The sequence below is a fragment of the Mustela lutreola genome, chromosome 11 (genome assembly GCF_030435805.1).
Source record: "Mustela lutreola isolate mMusLut2 chromosome 11, mMusLut2.pri, whole genome shotgun sequence".
Classification (NCBI taxonomy): domain Eukaryota; kingdom Metazoa; phylum Chordata; class Mammalia; order Carnivora; family Mustelidae; genus Mustela; species Mustela lutreola.
Window position 1 is genome coordinate 63858037 of NC_081300.1, and position 15984 is coordinate 63874020.

The 15984-nt window shown below is 54.4% G+C and overlaps 1 protein-coding gene across 1 annotated transcript in view; it reads left to right on the forward strand.

Moving 5' to 3' along the window:
* PI4KA (phosphatidylinositol 4-kinase alpha) overlaps positions 1–13245 on the forward strand; it is a 115182-nt gene extending 101937 nt beyond the window's left edge. Inside the window, exons 40-55 of the mRNA XM_059140278.1 lie at positions 276–366; positions 942–1109; positions 1807–1860; positions 3601–3721; positions 5358–5487; positions 6498–6568; positions 6823–6895; positions 6985–7055; positions 8090–8199; positions 8629–8733; positions 8831–8956; positions 9400–9520; positions 10000–10159; positions 10955–11044; positions 11543–11626; positions 12754–13245. Coding sequence (XP_058996261.1) covers positions 276–366; positions 942–1109; positions 1807–1860; positions 3601–3721; positions 5358–5487; positions 6498–6568; positions 6823–6895; positions 6985–7055; positions 8090–8199; positions 8629–8733; positions 8831–8956; positions 9400–9520; positions 10000–10159; positions 10955–11044; positions 11543–11626; positions 12754–12805 — 1627 coding nt within the window. The 3' untranslated portion in view covers positions 12806–13245. The remainder of the gene's footprint in view (positions 1–275; positions 367–941; positions 1110–1806; positions 1861–3600; positions 3722–5357; positions 5488–6497; positions 6569–6822; positions 6896–6984; positions 7056–8089; positions 8200–8628; positions 8734–8830; positions 8957–9399; positions 9521–9999; positions 10160–10954; positions 11045–11542; positions 11627–12753) is intronic.
* Positions 13246–15984: the final 2739 nt, after the last annotated feature.

Consider the following 15984-nt stretch of genomic DNA (forward strand, 5'->3'; position numbering starts at 1 on the left):
TGTGTTCTGAAGGCAAGGACTTCAGAAAAGGGGGATGTCCTTTGGGGAGTGTAGGATAATTCCTGTTGGAGATCATTCTGTCATTCACGTTGTAGCCAGTCATAGTGCTGCTCATTGTAAACACTCACGGTCAGAGTTACCAATATGTCAATAGCATCGTGTTTCAGTGTCACTTGGCACTAATCTGTATCCCTCCAGTTCAGGTCTCCCTCTACCTCCCTCTCTTCTGGGGAGGTGGGAGAGGCCCCTCTACCCATACCCTGCGTGTGCCATAGGTTTAAGAACACAGAAGCCATCGGCAACGAGGTGACCCGTCTCGTTCGGTTGGACCCAGGAGCCGTTAGTGATGTCCCCGAAGCTATCAAGGTAGTGACGCACGTGGGCTCAAACTGCACAAAAACAAATGCCCCCAGGGGCGCCGGGGTGGCTCAGTCGTTAAGCAGCTGCCTTTGGCTCAGGTCATGATCTCAGGGTCCCGGGTCCAAGTCCCACATTGGGCTCTCTGCTCAATGGGGAATCTGCTTCTCCCTCTGCCTCTGCCTGCTGCTCCCCCTGCCTGTGTTCCCTCTCTTGCTGTGTCTCTCTGTCAAGTGAATAAAATCCTCAAACCAAACCAAACAAATGCCTCCCAAATGCCTGGAAACTAGAAATGTGACAAACCTGGCAACCTCGGTGGGCTAATAACTTTTCTAATTTCCAGTGTTTTCCATTTCTCGAGTGAGGCATTTATTATGCTTGCAGTAGAAAAATATTGACTGTACTTCACCCAAGTTAGAATTATGCTACTTTGCATCATGTATCAGAACATTTCCCCACATTGTTGTAAATGCTTTATCATCATCACCTCGGGGCTGCCCCTGATATAACAGGATGGGACTGGGTGTTTCCAGAGGGGCCCCAGGGACTGCCTGTGCCATACCATCTCCCTGCTTCCTTCCCAGTTCCTGGTCACCTGGCACACCATCGATGCCGATGCACCTGAGCTCAGCCACGTGCTGTGCTGGGCGCCTGCGGACCCGCCCACAGGCCTCTCTTACTTCTCCAGCATGTACCCGCCACACCCTCTCACTGCGCAGTACGGGGTGAAAGTCCTGCGGTCCTTCCCACCGGTGAGCTCCCGTCCTACCTGAGTCAGCCTTGGTGGAACCACAGGCCGTGTTGAGGTGGAGACAGGAAGGACGGGCTTTATCTGAAACTTGATATGGGCCTGATGAAACGTTGATCCATCTTAAGCATGCTTCAATCCCGTTTCTGTTCAGGCAGTCACAGAAGACAGATTTAGTTGACTCAGGTATGTTGGGAAGTTGACTTGAGTTTGGTGCCAGTTGTGGCTGCGTGGGCAGATCGCCCAGCTGTGGACTGCTGGGAAGGCTGGGGATCCCATGTGACAGCCATAGTGACAGGGGTTTGGTAGCTGACTTGCGGAGGCCCCAACACATGAGACTGCTGTAACCTCAGCCCTTGTCTCTGCATAGGCCCCCAGCAGTGAACACACATGGGCCATAACCCCTGTCCTTAAAGATACGGGAGCCTCGTTCCTTTTGCTTTTTCTCATCCATCCTGTGTTTCAAGCCATCGCCATTTTCCTTGCTGTCCTCTGGTTCTTTCCCTGGTTCTCAGTCTCTGTGATCGCCAGCAAGACACCTCCAGCAAGGTGTCCCATTGGCTGAGTGACAGCAGAGCCGTTCCAGGTTGGAGTGGGGCCCTGGGACAGCCATCTGTGTTGCCTTTGTTTTCACTGTCCTGGAGGTAAGGAATTATTTTCCCTTCCTGGAGGTCATGATCGCTTGTCCTCCTCCTTTACAGGACGCCATCCTGTTCTACATCCCCCAGATTGTGCAGGCCCTTAGGTATGACAAGGTAAGACTGTGCCTGCATGTACTGTCCCTCCCTCTGCAAGCTGTGCTGGTTGATGGGGAGGGAGCCCTCAGCAACAGGGATGGGGCCTGGGGAGCAGAGCCGCCAGGCTCTGACCTGGTCCCAGAGCTCTTACACACACCGGAGGCTGTGGCTGGTGCTCATGGCCAGGAGGCCCACCTCACCCCGCCTCACCCCGAGGCCCTGTCTTGCTATGCCGGGTGGGTGGGCTCTAGAAGTATTGCCAGCCGCTTCCTCTGGCCCTGAATCCAGCTCCCTTGTCTCTTCGGTGGGAAGCAAGGAGAGTGAGACAAGATGACATATGTATTAGTGTGCTCGGGCTGCCATAGCAGAGAACCACAGAGCGGGGACTTAAATGTATTTCTGACAATTCTGGAGGCTGGAAGTTGGAGATCAAGGTGCCCATGGGGTTGGTTTCTTTTGAGGCTCCTCTCCTGGGCTTACCGATGGCTGCCATGTCCCTGTGTCCTCATGTGGTCTTCCCTCTGTGTGTCAGTGTCCTAATCTCCTCTTATTATAAGGACCCCACATTGGACTAGGCACACAATCAGCTTTTTTTTTTTTTAAGATTTATTTATTTGGCAGAGAAATCATAAGTAGACAGAGAGGCAGGCAGAGAGAGAGGGAGAAGCAGGCTCCCCGCTGAGCAGAGAGCCCTATGCGGGGCTCAATCCCAGGACCCTGAGATCGTGACCTGAGCCGAATGCAGAGGCTTAACCCACTGAGCCACCCAGGTGCCCCATTAATCAGCTTTTTAAAGGCCTGTCTCCAGACACCATCACACTGAGGCATATGTATGTGACTTCAACTCATGAATTGTGGGTTGGGGGGCACAATTCAGCTCATCATGTACAGCACACCTGTACGTGAGTTGCCTAGCCTGGGGCCTGGCACAGAAACATCCCCAACACAGGGCTGACCACAACCCTGAACCCACACTGCCTGTGCTCCATCCCAGCAACCGCTCTCTACCTGTGCTAGAGTCACACTGGGAAACCCATAGCGAGGAATTATTTGAAATCTGACCTGCTTAGTAAGCCCAGCTAGCCATGTTAAGGACATCTGTCCAGAGAATACTTTACCAGATGCAGGGGCCACAAACTACTGGTCAGGGGAGAGGCCATTCTTTCAGAAGTCTTCCAGAAAAGCCAGCCCTTCATTTTTAACTTTAGGACAGCGCAATTAAAGCTGGAGTTAGAAGTAGGAGAACATGACTAAGAAGGAGAAAGAGGAGAGTCCTTAGGATAGTGGCTGTGGTGTGTCAACTCATGAAGAAGTGTCTGTGTGTTAGAATTTTCTGGAACCTGCCTATCACTGTGGAACATTGTTCCAGACAACCAGTTTATAGCTGAGTTTTAGTACCCAGCCTACTCATTCCTATTGCTTGACAACAGCAGATGCTGGTTGGAGAGTTACAGTTCTTAGAGTCCAGGGGGAAGCACAGAGGAAATAAAAGCTGGCTCCTTCCTGTTTTGCAGACCTCACCGCCTGGGGCCCCACCTGCCCCACCTGCCCCACCAGCCAGCTAGCAAGCTGGAACTTGGCCTAACCCCTGCACTGGGCTCACACATCCCCAGGCAAGCTTCCTCACACAGCTGGAAACCACTGGGACTCACTTCTTGCTAGGTCTGCAAGTGCTGGGAGTCCACTCCCACACTGGGTTAGTCTCTCTCGGCAGAGAGGTGTCCAGCCTGCTCTGATGGTGACCTTGCTCTCCTATAGATGGGCTACGTGCGAGAGTATATTCTGTGGGCGGCATCCAAATCCCAGCTTCTGGCGCACCAGTTTATCTGGAACATGAAAACTAACATCTATCTGGATGAAGAAGGGCACCAGAAAGACCGTGAGTATTTACTTGTACCTTCCCTCAGGCCTCCCCTCCAATCTTTAACCCTCCAGAGCCCTCCCAGGGCCTGTGCTGCCCCCGCCCATCGTTCTGCTTCCCATCCTTTAGTGGAAACATCTTATCTTTAACACCTAGCAGGAGCAGGACCCACTCCTTCTTCAAGCCTTTGCTAACCTCACCTGCAGACTCCCTGCCTACCCTGGCACCATCCTGCCGCTCCCCAAGCCTCTGTGAGAACTTCTTCTCACCCTGCACTTGACCTAGCAGTTCCATGTGGGGACGAGATGGCCACTCAGAGCAATGGTTCTCAAACAGAGCTTGTTTGAGAGCTTGTCTTCACACCCTTCAAAACTAGTGAGGCCCCCAGAGAGCTTCGATTTACACAGGCTTTAGCTCTCAATGTTAACCGGTGTTGGACGGTAAAACCAAGTCCTTTAAAAAATATAAGCCCATTACATGGTAACGTAAATAATGTATTTTTGTGAAACATAATTCAAAAAGGAGCAAGAAGAGTGGTGCTGCTTTACAGATTTGCAGATCTCTTTAATGTCTGTAATGTCATAACATCTTTAATGTAGTAAAAGACGGCAAGATTCCCACTCCGCTTCTGTGTTTAACCTGTTGGAATATGCTGTTTCGGTTGAAGCCAATGTGGGGAATTCAGCTTCACACAGACCCGGAGCTGGAAGAGGAAGGAGGGTTTTAGTCGTCTTTCTGGTCACTACATATAGTCTCAGTTGATACTGCACCAAACCACAAGTGATAGGTTCTTAACGATGAACTGTGATGGGGATTTGAACTTACATGAGCGAGTTTCTCGTTGTGATGGTGTCTGGAGACAGCCCTTTCTTTAAAGTCCATTGGTCTCCCCAGCGCTCTTACCCACCCCCACCACCAGCAGGACTTCACAGCATTAAAGATCACATCGGTGAATGCCCCACCGGTCTTACAAAACAGACATTTTCAAGTGCTGGGAAGCTGTCAAGCTCACGGTCATAGACGCAGGTTTCCTAAAACTTAGCAGTTTTCCTCAAATGGCAGATTCACCTTGTTCATTTTTCAAGGAAATATCTGCCATATACCTAAGTCCAAATAAGTATATTTTTGTCCACCAGTCAATCTCTTAAGTAAAAATGGTGTTCCCTGAAACAAGAAGTTAGTTGAGTTGGAAAGTCCGTCGCAAGGCGCTTCTACATACTTCCCATGCGGCCGACTGCCGCGTGACTTCCCATGGCGTCACAGTAGGTATCCCAGAGATGGCTTCGGGGTAGAGTGTCATCAAGTTAGTCCTTGCTTATCGCCTCACCAGAGACATTCTTAGTGACACCACGGGAGCAGAGCCATGAGGATCCAGTGACCACTAGCACCTCGGCCAGCTGCTTGCGCCTGGCCTTGCAGTCGTCTACACAGCAAGGAAGGCAAACAACCTGTCAGTGTAGTTTTGACTGGGGGGTCTTGAAGGGTCCCAGAGACCCTCCAGGTAGCTGCAGACCACATTCTCGAGGCAGTTGAGCTGGCCTGGGTGCTGGGGAACACCTGAACACCTGGACTGCGTATCTGGCAAATGTGTGGGGTTTCCCTGAGGGCCTTCGGTGGCCCAGCTGTAGGCTGTCCCTCTTGGTTTCTCTGTCAGCTGACATCGGTGACCTCTTGGAGCAGTTAGTGGAGGAGATCACTGGCTCCTTGTCGGGCCCAGCCAAGGACTTCTACCAGCGGGAATTTGATTTCTTTAACAAGATCACCAATGTGTCAGCCATCATCAAGTAAGTGGCACCTCTCAGTCCTGGATCACGGAGATTGCCTAGAGGGCCCCCCTGATTCTAGTGAACAGCCAGGATTGGGAATCTCTACCCTGGCAAGTCTCTTGAAAATAGAGCAAAATGCACAGCCATGTGAATTTCAGAAAACCTATGTGGGTTTCATTTTGGATAATGTCCCATAGTTTGAAGCCACTCTGCTCTCTCCAAGTTCTGAAGCATCCTGGGGTATTAGGAAAACCGGACTCCTTTGCAGCTTCCAGTGTCTTTTACTGATTTATCTCCTGGGCCATCTATGTGCGAGGGCTGACACATTCCCTGGGCATTGGGGGCCCTGCCTGTTTGTGTGGGATGGGGCCCTGGAGTCATCAACTGACCAAGGACATAGGGGAGGCCCCAGGCCGCCTCTCCTCCCAGGTGCCTCATTTCCCTAGGCTGGCCCTGGTGCTCAGGCTTCTCTCACCTTGGTCACCTCGCGGTTTCACCGTACGTCCTGAGGGCCTTTCCTGGACCCAGTACTAAATACAGCGGTGATGCAGCTTCTAGCCCACAGAGGCCTGACGAGGTGGGAGGGGTGTTCCTGGGCATCCCTTCAGGCGCCTGATTGTACTCCGCACTGTCATCCTCATCCCAGGCTTGCAGGAGGTCTCAGGGGCCTGCCCAAGGCCATGATGCAAGGAAACAACAGAACTAGCACTTGAACATAGGCCCCAGAGCCAGCTCTGTCCCCTGAGCATCTCTGAAGCAACATCACACACCCCACACAAGGGAGGGGGAAAGACAACCAGAAAATCCACCTTAGTCCCCCGGGGCCGCCTGGCCCCTGATGAGTGTGGGGCAAGGACCCCTCAGGGTGGCCTCCTGGAAGAATTGGGCCTAATAGGGCCCTCAGTAGTAGCTAGAACTAGGAGGAAAGGAACAGAGAGGCAGACGGGAGGGGCCCTCCATTGCCCCCCAAAACTCCAGAGTCCAGTTCCTGCAGCAACAAAGCAAAGCATCTCTGTCCTGTTTCTCAGGCCCTACCCTAAAGGCGATGAGAGGAAGAAGGCGTGCTTGTCAGCTCTGTCTGAAGTGAAAGTACAGCCGGGTGAGCAGGCCACATGGTTGGCTGATGAGCCGGCTTCTTTCTGCAGGCGTGTAGGGTGGGCATGGGGACCAGGGAGGTGGCCAGCCCACGTCAGCCTGGGGCCTGGGGCGCCCAGTGTCCCTCTCCACAGAGCCACTTCTCACCTGACACTCTTTATCTTCCTTGTCCCAGAAGAGGATTCAGAAGCCCTGTTGGGGGTAGGGGGAGGAAGAGGTCACAGTTGGGCTCCCTGTGACTTCCGAACTGTCCCTCAGGCTGCTACCTGCCCAGCAACCCTGAGGCCATCGTGCTGGACATTGACTACAAGTCCGGGACGCCCATGCAGAGGTGAGAGGCCGCCTGCCGTCCAGTAGCTCCCTTGCACCAGGCTCTCTTTGCTCCCGCACCCGTGCCATGCTCCTTCTGTTGTTTTTCAGTGCCGCAAAAGCCCCATATCTGGCTAAATTTAAGGTGAAACGATGTGGAGTTAGCGAACTTGAAAAAGAAGGTCAGTGAAGAATCTTTGACACGGTTTGGGATCTAAGTGATGGCAGTTTCCTTGAGCGTGTTTAGTTTATGACCAGCTCCCCGTGAAAGGTGACATCCCTCTGCTCTCAGTCTGAGCCCTGGTTTAGGGGTGGCTGGCATGGAGCTGGTGTAGACTGACAGAGACTCCTGGAGTCCAGCCCTAGGTCAGCCATTGAGTCCAGGAGGCACCTTCCTGAGGCTGAGTGGCCCAGGGCTTCAGGGGGTGCCATGCAAGTGACACGGGCCCAGATTGCTTCAGTGGCTGAGATATATTACCCCACAGTTCTGGAGGCCTGAAGTGCGACATCATGGTGTCAGCACGGCCGTGCTCTTTCAGAAGGGTTCCAGGGGAGAATCTGTTCCATGTCTTCCTCCCAGCTGCCGGTGCTTGCGGCAAGCCGTGGCCATCCTCTGCAGCCTTGTCACTCCCACCTCTGCCTCTGCCTTCACGAGACTATCTTCCTTTGTGCCCATGTCCTGCTCTGATAAGGCCCACCCTAATTCTTATGAACTTGACTATGTAAGCAAAGATCCTATTTCCAAATAAGGTCAATTCTGTGGTTTTGAGTGGGTAGGAATTTTAGGGGATACTGGTCAACCCAAGCAGAGAGCTTTGTGCCCCCCTGCCAGTATGGGACAGACCTTCCATGGCCTTCCCTGCACTCTGGCCCCCAAGTCCTCCCCGGTACCCTAGGGTACAGATATATGCACTCCTGCCCCCTAGTTCATAGTGCCCACCACTGGTCCTGGACACGCCTGGGTCCCCTCTTCCTGTGAAAAGGGGGCTTCATCTTCAGTTCCATTTAAGCCTAAACATTCTTTGAAAGAGACCCCTGACCCTGTGGCTCTCCCTGACCCCAGGAGCCTGCTGGGCCTCTTTGGTCTCTTTAGGCTTTGCAGAGACAATCCCCAAGGTTCCTAGGGCCCTGGGCCTGTGAGCAGGGCTTGCCCCGACCCCTACAGAGGGCATCTCCCTGCCTCCAGGCTAAAAGGCTGCCTCTTCGCCCCGTGCAGGTCTGCGGTGCCGCTCAGACTCTGAGGACGAGTGTGGCACACAGGAGGCTGATGGCCAAAAGATCTCGTGGCAGGCGGCCATCTTCAAAGTGGGAGACGACTGCCGGCAGGTAGTGAACGGCCAGGCCTGCCCTCCCGGAGGCTCCAGGCATGCTGCAGGGCCGCACCTTGTGCACAGACCCAGAGCTTGGCTTCCCACATTGGGCGGAGGTGCCACAGAGGAAAGCGGGGCTTTCTGTCTAACCCAGGGGCCTCTCCAGTAGGTCCCACCCACTGTCCATCCCCTGCCACCCAGAGGGAACTGCCCTGGGACAAAGGCACCCCCATCACGTCCCCCACTAGACAGCGCGGCCTCAGTTCAGCCCAGTGCTTGATGGTCCTGAGAGCCCAGCCCAGCATGAGGAGCAGTGAGACCAGACATTTCAGGCTCCTGCCTGGCCATGGCCTCCTTCCTGCCCGCCCTCCTCACTGCTGGGGGTCAGGTGAACTAGAGCATGGCAGGCGGCCTGCTGACCATCCCATGCCTCCCTGGTCTCCAGGACATGCTGGCTCTGCAGATTATTGACCTTTTCAAGAACATCTTCCAGCTGGTTGGCCTGGACCTCTTTGTTTTCCCCTACCGGGTGGTGGCCACCGCTCCTGGGGTAAGTTCCCTGTGCAGGAGCCCAGGGGGAGCCCCCGATGCCTCAGGCCAAGAAGAGTCTCACCTGCAGGCCTCGGCATCTGGCCCTTCCTCCCCAGTGTGGAGTGATTGAATGCATCCCCGACTGTACCTCCCGGGACCAGCTGGGCCGCCAGACGGACTTTGGCATGTACGACTACTTCACGCGCCAGTATGGGGACGAGTCCACCCTGGCCTTCCAGCAGGTGAGTGGCAGGGCGGCCCCAGACCTGAGATGGCTTGCACACGCCATCCCGCCTACACCCAGCACTGCCTGTGGGCCAGTACCCTGCTTCCTCGTTGCCCTTTTCTGAGTCTTTATACATTTGGGGGTAAAACCAGTGTACCCCATAACCTTCCTTGGGATTCAAAGGAACCTTGAGATAGACTCCTCAGGAGAAAGCAAGTTCGTGGGTGTGGGAGAAAGGGTTTGCTGCTCCTGAACCCCCAGATGTAGTCACTTGTCCCTTCTGTTTCCAAGATCTGGCTTGCTGATTTGGTCTCTGATTGCAAGGCTGGGAACAAGAGCCCAGAGAACAACTGCCAAGCCTTGGGGTCCCACACAGGGAGGCAGGAGAAAGCCCGCAAGGCCCCGGGAGGTGCAGCCCTTGGGGTACCATCCATGAGCACCTGGGCTCTCTCCATGCAGGCGCGTTACAACTTCATCCGGAGCATGGCTGCCTACAGCCTCCTGCTGTTCCTGCTACAGATCAAGGACAGGCACAACGGGAACATCATGTTGGACAAGAAGGGCCACATCATCCACATCGGTCAGCTACGCCCCAGGGCCGCCCTCTTCTCCCTTCACCCGCTAGAGGCCAGGGCAGGACAGCAGTCCCCACCCCCACAGAAGAGCCAGACATGTTGGGGTCACCCAGCCAGGAAGGGCCTGGGCCAGGGTTTGAGTTTAGCTCTAAGGCCCAAGCTATTGGCCACCAGGCTGTGGGGGTAAGTAGTAGCAGCAGGATGGCAGGGTGTGGAGTGCTCTAGGGTCAGAAACCAGAACCAGGCAGAGCACGGCTCACCCAGCCCCACGTCCAGCGTTTCTGCTCCAGCCTGGCTCCCCAACTCCACTTCCTTTTTTCTCTCCTGCCTGCTTGCCACCGCCTGCCCCACCTTCCCCGAGAAAACACGGCCTGGGGCCAGCTCATGGGGTGTGGGAGCCAATAACTCCACCCCGTGGCTGAAGCATGCCCACATTTTGCCCTGGCACCCGATCCTATCAAGAATGGCTTTGGGGGTTTTGCAGACTTCGGCTTCATGTTTGAAAGCTCACCCGGCGGCAACCTTGGCTGGGAACCAGACATCAAGCTGACAGATGAGATGGTGATGATCATGGGGGGCAAGATGGAGGCCACGCCCTTCAAATGGTTCATGGAGATGTGTGTCCGCGGCTACCTGGCTGTGCGGTGAGCCCCAGGGAAGGGCCAGTGGGGTTACCAAGACCACAGGGAGGAAAGTGGCAGGTTGGCGCTGGTCCTGGTTGCCACTTAATCTCACAAGGCCAGCCTTCGGAGGTCCCATGGGCCCTTCTCAGGCCCCTTTGTGGATGGAGGGGCCGCAGTTCAGAAGAGCAGGCCAGGTGCTAGGGGCTACCTATTGGCCTGGGCAGCCTGGGCCTTGCCTTCCTGTCACTGCTCTGCCCATCTGTGCCAGCAACTTCCTGCTCTGAGCGACAGTGTCCTGCCATATTCTGTAGTCTCCAGGCATGGCCTTGCCTGCCAGCACCTTGGGCTCCCTGCTCTGAGTACCCCATTCACCCGTTCACCCAAGCCTGAGATCTGCCATCCCCTGGGCTACACGCTGAAGACTTACTGTCCTGGCTTCAGAGTGTCACACGGCCAAGGCCACCCAGCAGTGTTGTGGCAACTGAACTCCAGTCCTGAGTCTGTCGGAGCCTACATCAAGGCTGCTCAGAGGGTCAGGCTGTGTTCACGCTGCACGCCTGCACTTCCTTAGCCAGGCACAGAAACCACGCTGAGGCCTGGGGTGGGCGGACCAAGGCACGAGGCTCAGCCCAGTCCAGGGTGTGTGGGCATCCCGCGTCCGGCCACCGCAGGGGCTGCCCCACTGAGCCACAGAGGTGTGGGTAGGTGGGCCGCTGTGTGTGGCTGTCATGTGTGGGCTGTGCTGCAGGACGGCGGTGAGCAGGGTCAACCTGCTTAGGCCAGCCTTCTTCCCCTTCCTTCCCTGCCCCTCCCCAGGCCCTACATGGATGCAGTCGTCTCTCTTGTCACTCTTATGTTGGACACGGGCCTGCCCTGCTTCCGTGGCCAGACAATCAAGCTTTTGAAGTAGGTCCTGGGCACATGTGCAGGCCATTTGGGGGGCAGTTGTCCCCTCCGGGTGGGAGCCTCCTTAGTGCTGGTGAATGTGATCATTATCAAGGCCACGCACTCTCTTGGGAACCCCAAAGCAGACAGGGTTCCTGGGTGAGGCCCTCTCACCACACCCGGGCTGCAGACATCCCAGGGGTCCCTTCATTTCTCAAGAACACAGGGCCGACCCTGCCCCCAGGCCTGAGGCTGCAGTAGCTTAGCCTTGGGCTGGTCCTCCCCCAGTCCAGGGGTCACACAGCGGGGGTGGTGCTGGAGAAGGGAACAGGCCCTCCAGAACCAGCTGGGGACAGTGTTCATGCCCCTTAGAACTGTCCCTAAGAGGGAGCATTCCCTGGGCCAGCCCTCCTGAACAAATTCCCACAAATGCTGAGTGCAATCTCTTAGCAAGCCCTCATCCCCACGGGGAGGGTGGCCTCGAGGGGGTGACAGACCTGACATGGCCCTCGCCCCCAGGCACAGGTTCAGCCCCAACATGACTGAGAGGGAGGCTGCAAACTTCATCATGAAGGTCATTCAGAGCTGCTTCCTCAGCAACAGGTGAGTCCCCTTTCCTCTCCTCTCCCCCGCCTCCTGCCGCACAACAGTGCTCTCTGGGCACCTTTGCAGGGCCACCACGCCCAGGCTAGGTGGCAGGGATGCTGGTGTCCCAGGGGACTCTCTGTCCCACAAGTCCTGAAGGGAGTCCTCACAGAGTGACAGGGTGCTGGGATAGAGGGGCCAGGGATCTGCCAAGGGGAATACCCAGCAGAGGCCTCAAGGCCCAGTTTCCTGTCTGCCGCCCAGCCTGTGAGGCCGGGGGAGCTCTGCGTGCAGAGGGCACGGGGCTGGGGGGCAGGGAGGTGAGCACAGCCCAGCAGGCTGGATGAAGAGCAGAAAGAGCTCGGGGAGGCTTCAGCCCCACCCCTGCTTCCCCACACCTTCCTCAGGCTGCTGCCTGGGCCCCAACAGCAACCCCACAACCCCACAACCCTCGGGCCTGGGGGAGGGGCTGGCCAGTTGGCCATTGTGACAGGAGTGGAGAGAAAAGGTGGTGGTTCCGAAAGCAGAGCCGGGGCTGAGCACCTGGGAGGAACTGGAGCTGAGCTTCCCCACCCTGATTCCCTGGAGGGGCAGAGGTGGAATCTGAGAGGAATGCTGAGTGCCTCCCAGGCCTGATGGCCCGCAGAGAAACAGGAAGTGGTTCAAGGGCAGCATGGGGACCTGACCAGAGGGGTTTAGAGGGCAGGACAGGGGAAGTCTCTTCTGATTGTTTTGTTGGCAGAGTAAGGCTTGTGCTGGGAAGTATGACAGGGGAGGAGGACAGGGTCTCACTTGTGTACCACATGCCAGGCCAGGGGCCAGAGTGTCCCCTGACACAGGGACAGCTCCTGTGGTTGGATTCCCAGGCCCAGGACAGAGGGCAGGCTTCCAGCTGAGGAGGCCTGGCAGGAGACAGAGCAGAACGGGACTCACACAGCCTTGGTCCCTGGTGGGGGAAGGTGTGTCCCCTGGAAGATGGGCTGGCAGGAAGGCCAGAGGGTCTGCGATCTTGCATTTGCACCTTTAGGGAGGGGAAAAGGGACACCTTCTAAGTGCAGCTTTCCAGGCAGTGGTGAAGGACTCGGGGGGGTGAAGGGGCCCAGAACTAGACGGTCTCCTACAGCCTCCCTCCACTGTCCTTCCAGGAGCCGGACCTACGACATGATCCAGTACTATCAGAATGACATCCCCTACTGAGGGAGCGGCGGACCAGCGGTTGAGGCCACCCCACCACCACCCCTCCCCCGCCGAGCCATCCTGCAGTCGTGGAGCTGAGCGAGCACACCCCCACAGCCCGGCTGCTGCGGGTGGTCGAAGGGGGTGAGCTGCCGGTGACCCCGTCATCCCATCCATTGGAGTTATTTTTATAGGATAAATAGGACAAACGTACACCATGCAGAGCCTGGCAATCTACTCCTTCCTGGCGTGACCCACATGTGACGTGTGAGGCTGGAATGACAATCATCTGAGGACACTCTCGGCATGGGTGTGAATACATTTGCACTGGACACATTCCCAGCACATTCCCTACCTGTCTTACTGCATAGGTACATGAAGAATTTTCTTGTGTATAAAAAATTATATTCAACTTAAGATTTAACCAATGTGAACAAAATAAAAACCAGCAGAAGTGTGGTGTCCAGGGGCATGTTCAGCTGAGGGGGATTCCTAGATATGCTGGGAAGGGAGCACGGCTGTATAGGGACGGGGGGATGAGTGCGGCTGGCCAGGAAGCCTCTGGGGGCCCGGGCGCACCAAGAACACTGTTCCAGCTCTCGCACGGGGCCCCAACTTTCCCACCCGCGTCTCTCCGTCTCTTGTCAGCACAGGTGGGGCTCCGTGTCCTGCCTCTGCTCCAGCCTTTTCCTGTTTCCACGTACTCTGCTCCGAGACTCCGAAACCCTCATGCAGCCACCCCCAGCAGCTGTCTGCCCCCACCTACCACGGCCTCTAGACCCTTCCGCGGACAGGAAGCAAAGACCCCGAACTAAAACAGATGACACAGAGCAACTAGAAAGAAGTCACCGAAGTTAAAAATGCAAAAGAGCAGTTGAATAGAACGGACAGAGGTGAAGAGAAATGCGACCGAGGGAACAGAAGTACCAAAAATGAAGCGAAAAGGAAAGCTAAAGGAGAAGCTCCAGTCAGCTTCCAGCAGGATTCCAGAGATGATGAGAAACGCGAACACTCAGCTTCAGGAAGCACAGCTGAGTCCTGAGCAAATACGAATACAAGTAAGAACAGAAAAAAGAAGCCGATGGGGCCAGGGTGGCGCAGTCAACTACATGTCCGACTCTTGGTTTTGGCCCAGGTTGTGATCTCAGGGTCTGGTCGTGGGATTGAGCCCCGAGTCCGGCTCTGCGCTCAGTGGAGAGTCCGCCTGAGGATTCTCTCTTCTCCCTCTCCCTCGGCCCCTCCCCCTGCCCATGCTCGCTCTGGCTCTCTCTCGAGTAAATAAACCTTAAAAAAAAAAAAAAATTTTGTAGCAACATGGACAGGACTGGAAGAGATTATGCTGAGTGAAATAAGTCAAGCAGAGAGAGTCAATTATCATATGGTTTCACTCATTTGTGGAGCATAACAAATAGCATGGAGGACAAGGGGAGATGGAGAGAAGGGAGTTGAGGGAAATTGGAAGCAGAGACGAACCATGAGAGACTGTGGACTCTGGAAAACAATCTGAGGGTTTTGAAGGGGCGGGGGTTGGGGGGGTGGGTACGTGGGGGAGCCTGGTGATGGGTATTAAGGAGGGCACGGATTGCATGGAGCCCTGGGTGTGGTGCATAAACAATGAATTCTGGTACATCAAAAAGAAATTTTTTTTTTTTAAGCCAGTATGTAAGTTTAAAAATCCAAAAGAAAATAAAAATAATTTTTTAAAAAATCCCAAAGAAGGCAGGAAAGGAAGAGGAAGGAATAACAAATGGGACAGAGTCCTCCTGTGACGGCCGACCTTAGTTGCATCTTTAATTATGTTACGTATCAAGGGACTAACCATTGCAGTTAAAGGATTGCGACATGGACAAAGGACGAAGAACCACCGAGATGCTGACCAAGAGGCACTTTGACTCTAAAGCCATACCCCTAAGGTGAAGAACACCAAGAAAAAAGGATTTACTGTCTACAATTGTGTGTGTATGAAGGAAAATCTGACAGAATTCAAACGATTCTACGGTTAGAGTTGGAAATTTTAACAGTCCTGTCTCCACAGGTGATAGAACTGGAAAGAAAGTGAACACAGGAGATCTGAACATTCCTCCACTTGCCTTACCTGAAGACCATGTGTAAACCCCACTCCAGCCCCAGCAGCAGGGCTCTAGGGTGCCCTCCGCCACCCCAGGCTGGCGGCCTGCTGGGCCTCAAGGCAGCTCTGATCATCCCGCAGCACATGCATGTTCTCTGGTTACGTGGAATTGAGTTAAGGATCAGTAACCATAAAGCTCTCTGGAAGAACCCTCAATATTTAGAAATGTAAAGAGTAGAACTAAAATGCAAAGTTCAGGGGCCCCCGGGTGGCTCAGTGGGGTAAAGCCTCTGCTTTCCACTTGGGTCATGGGGATCAAGCCCTATATCGGGCTCTCTGCTCAGCAGGGAGCCTGCTTCCTCCTCTCTCTGCCTGCCTCTCTGCCTACCTGTGATCTCTGTCTGTCAAATAAATAAAATCTTTTAAAAAAGTAAAATAAAGGGACGCCTGGGTGGCTCAGTTGGTTGGACAACTGCCTTCGGCTTAGGTCATGATCTCGGAGTCCCGGGATCGAGTCCCGCATCGGGCTCCCAGCTCCACGGGGAGTCTGCTTCTCTCTCTGCCCTTCTCCTCACTCATGCTCTCTCTCCCTGTCTCTCTCTCAAATAAATAAATAAAATCTTTAAAAAAAAAAAAAAAAAAAAAAAAAAAAAAAAAAAAAGTAAAATAAAATAAAATGCAAAGTTCATGGAAGATTCAAGGCAATGACCAGAGCAGCAGGCTTTAAGGCAGTGGCTGGGGTGGATGGCAGAGCTAGCCAAGTTCAAGAAGAAGAGATACCAGAGGGGCACCTGTCTGGCTCAGCCGATACAGCATTTGACTCCGGATCTTGGAGTTGTGAGTTCCAGCCCCAAGTTGGGCCTAGAGCTTCCTTAAAGGGGGGCGGGGGGGAAGATACCATAAAATAGGGTATAATTTGGGGAAAGATCAAACAGAAGATAAGAGTGGGGAGAGCATAAAAAAAGACAGGATACACACATTATAAAATGGTAGAAATATTTTCAAACGTAGCAAAAATGTTTCCAAACCACAATCCTTAAAAAGACTTGTCAAATCGGCATTAAAAAGGAAGTCAGTCAGATGCTACATAACAAGATTCTGGCAATGTGGCAAATAGTATATCTGGAAAAAT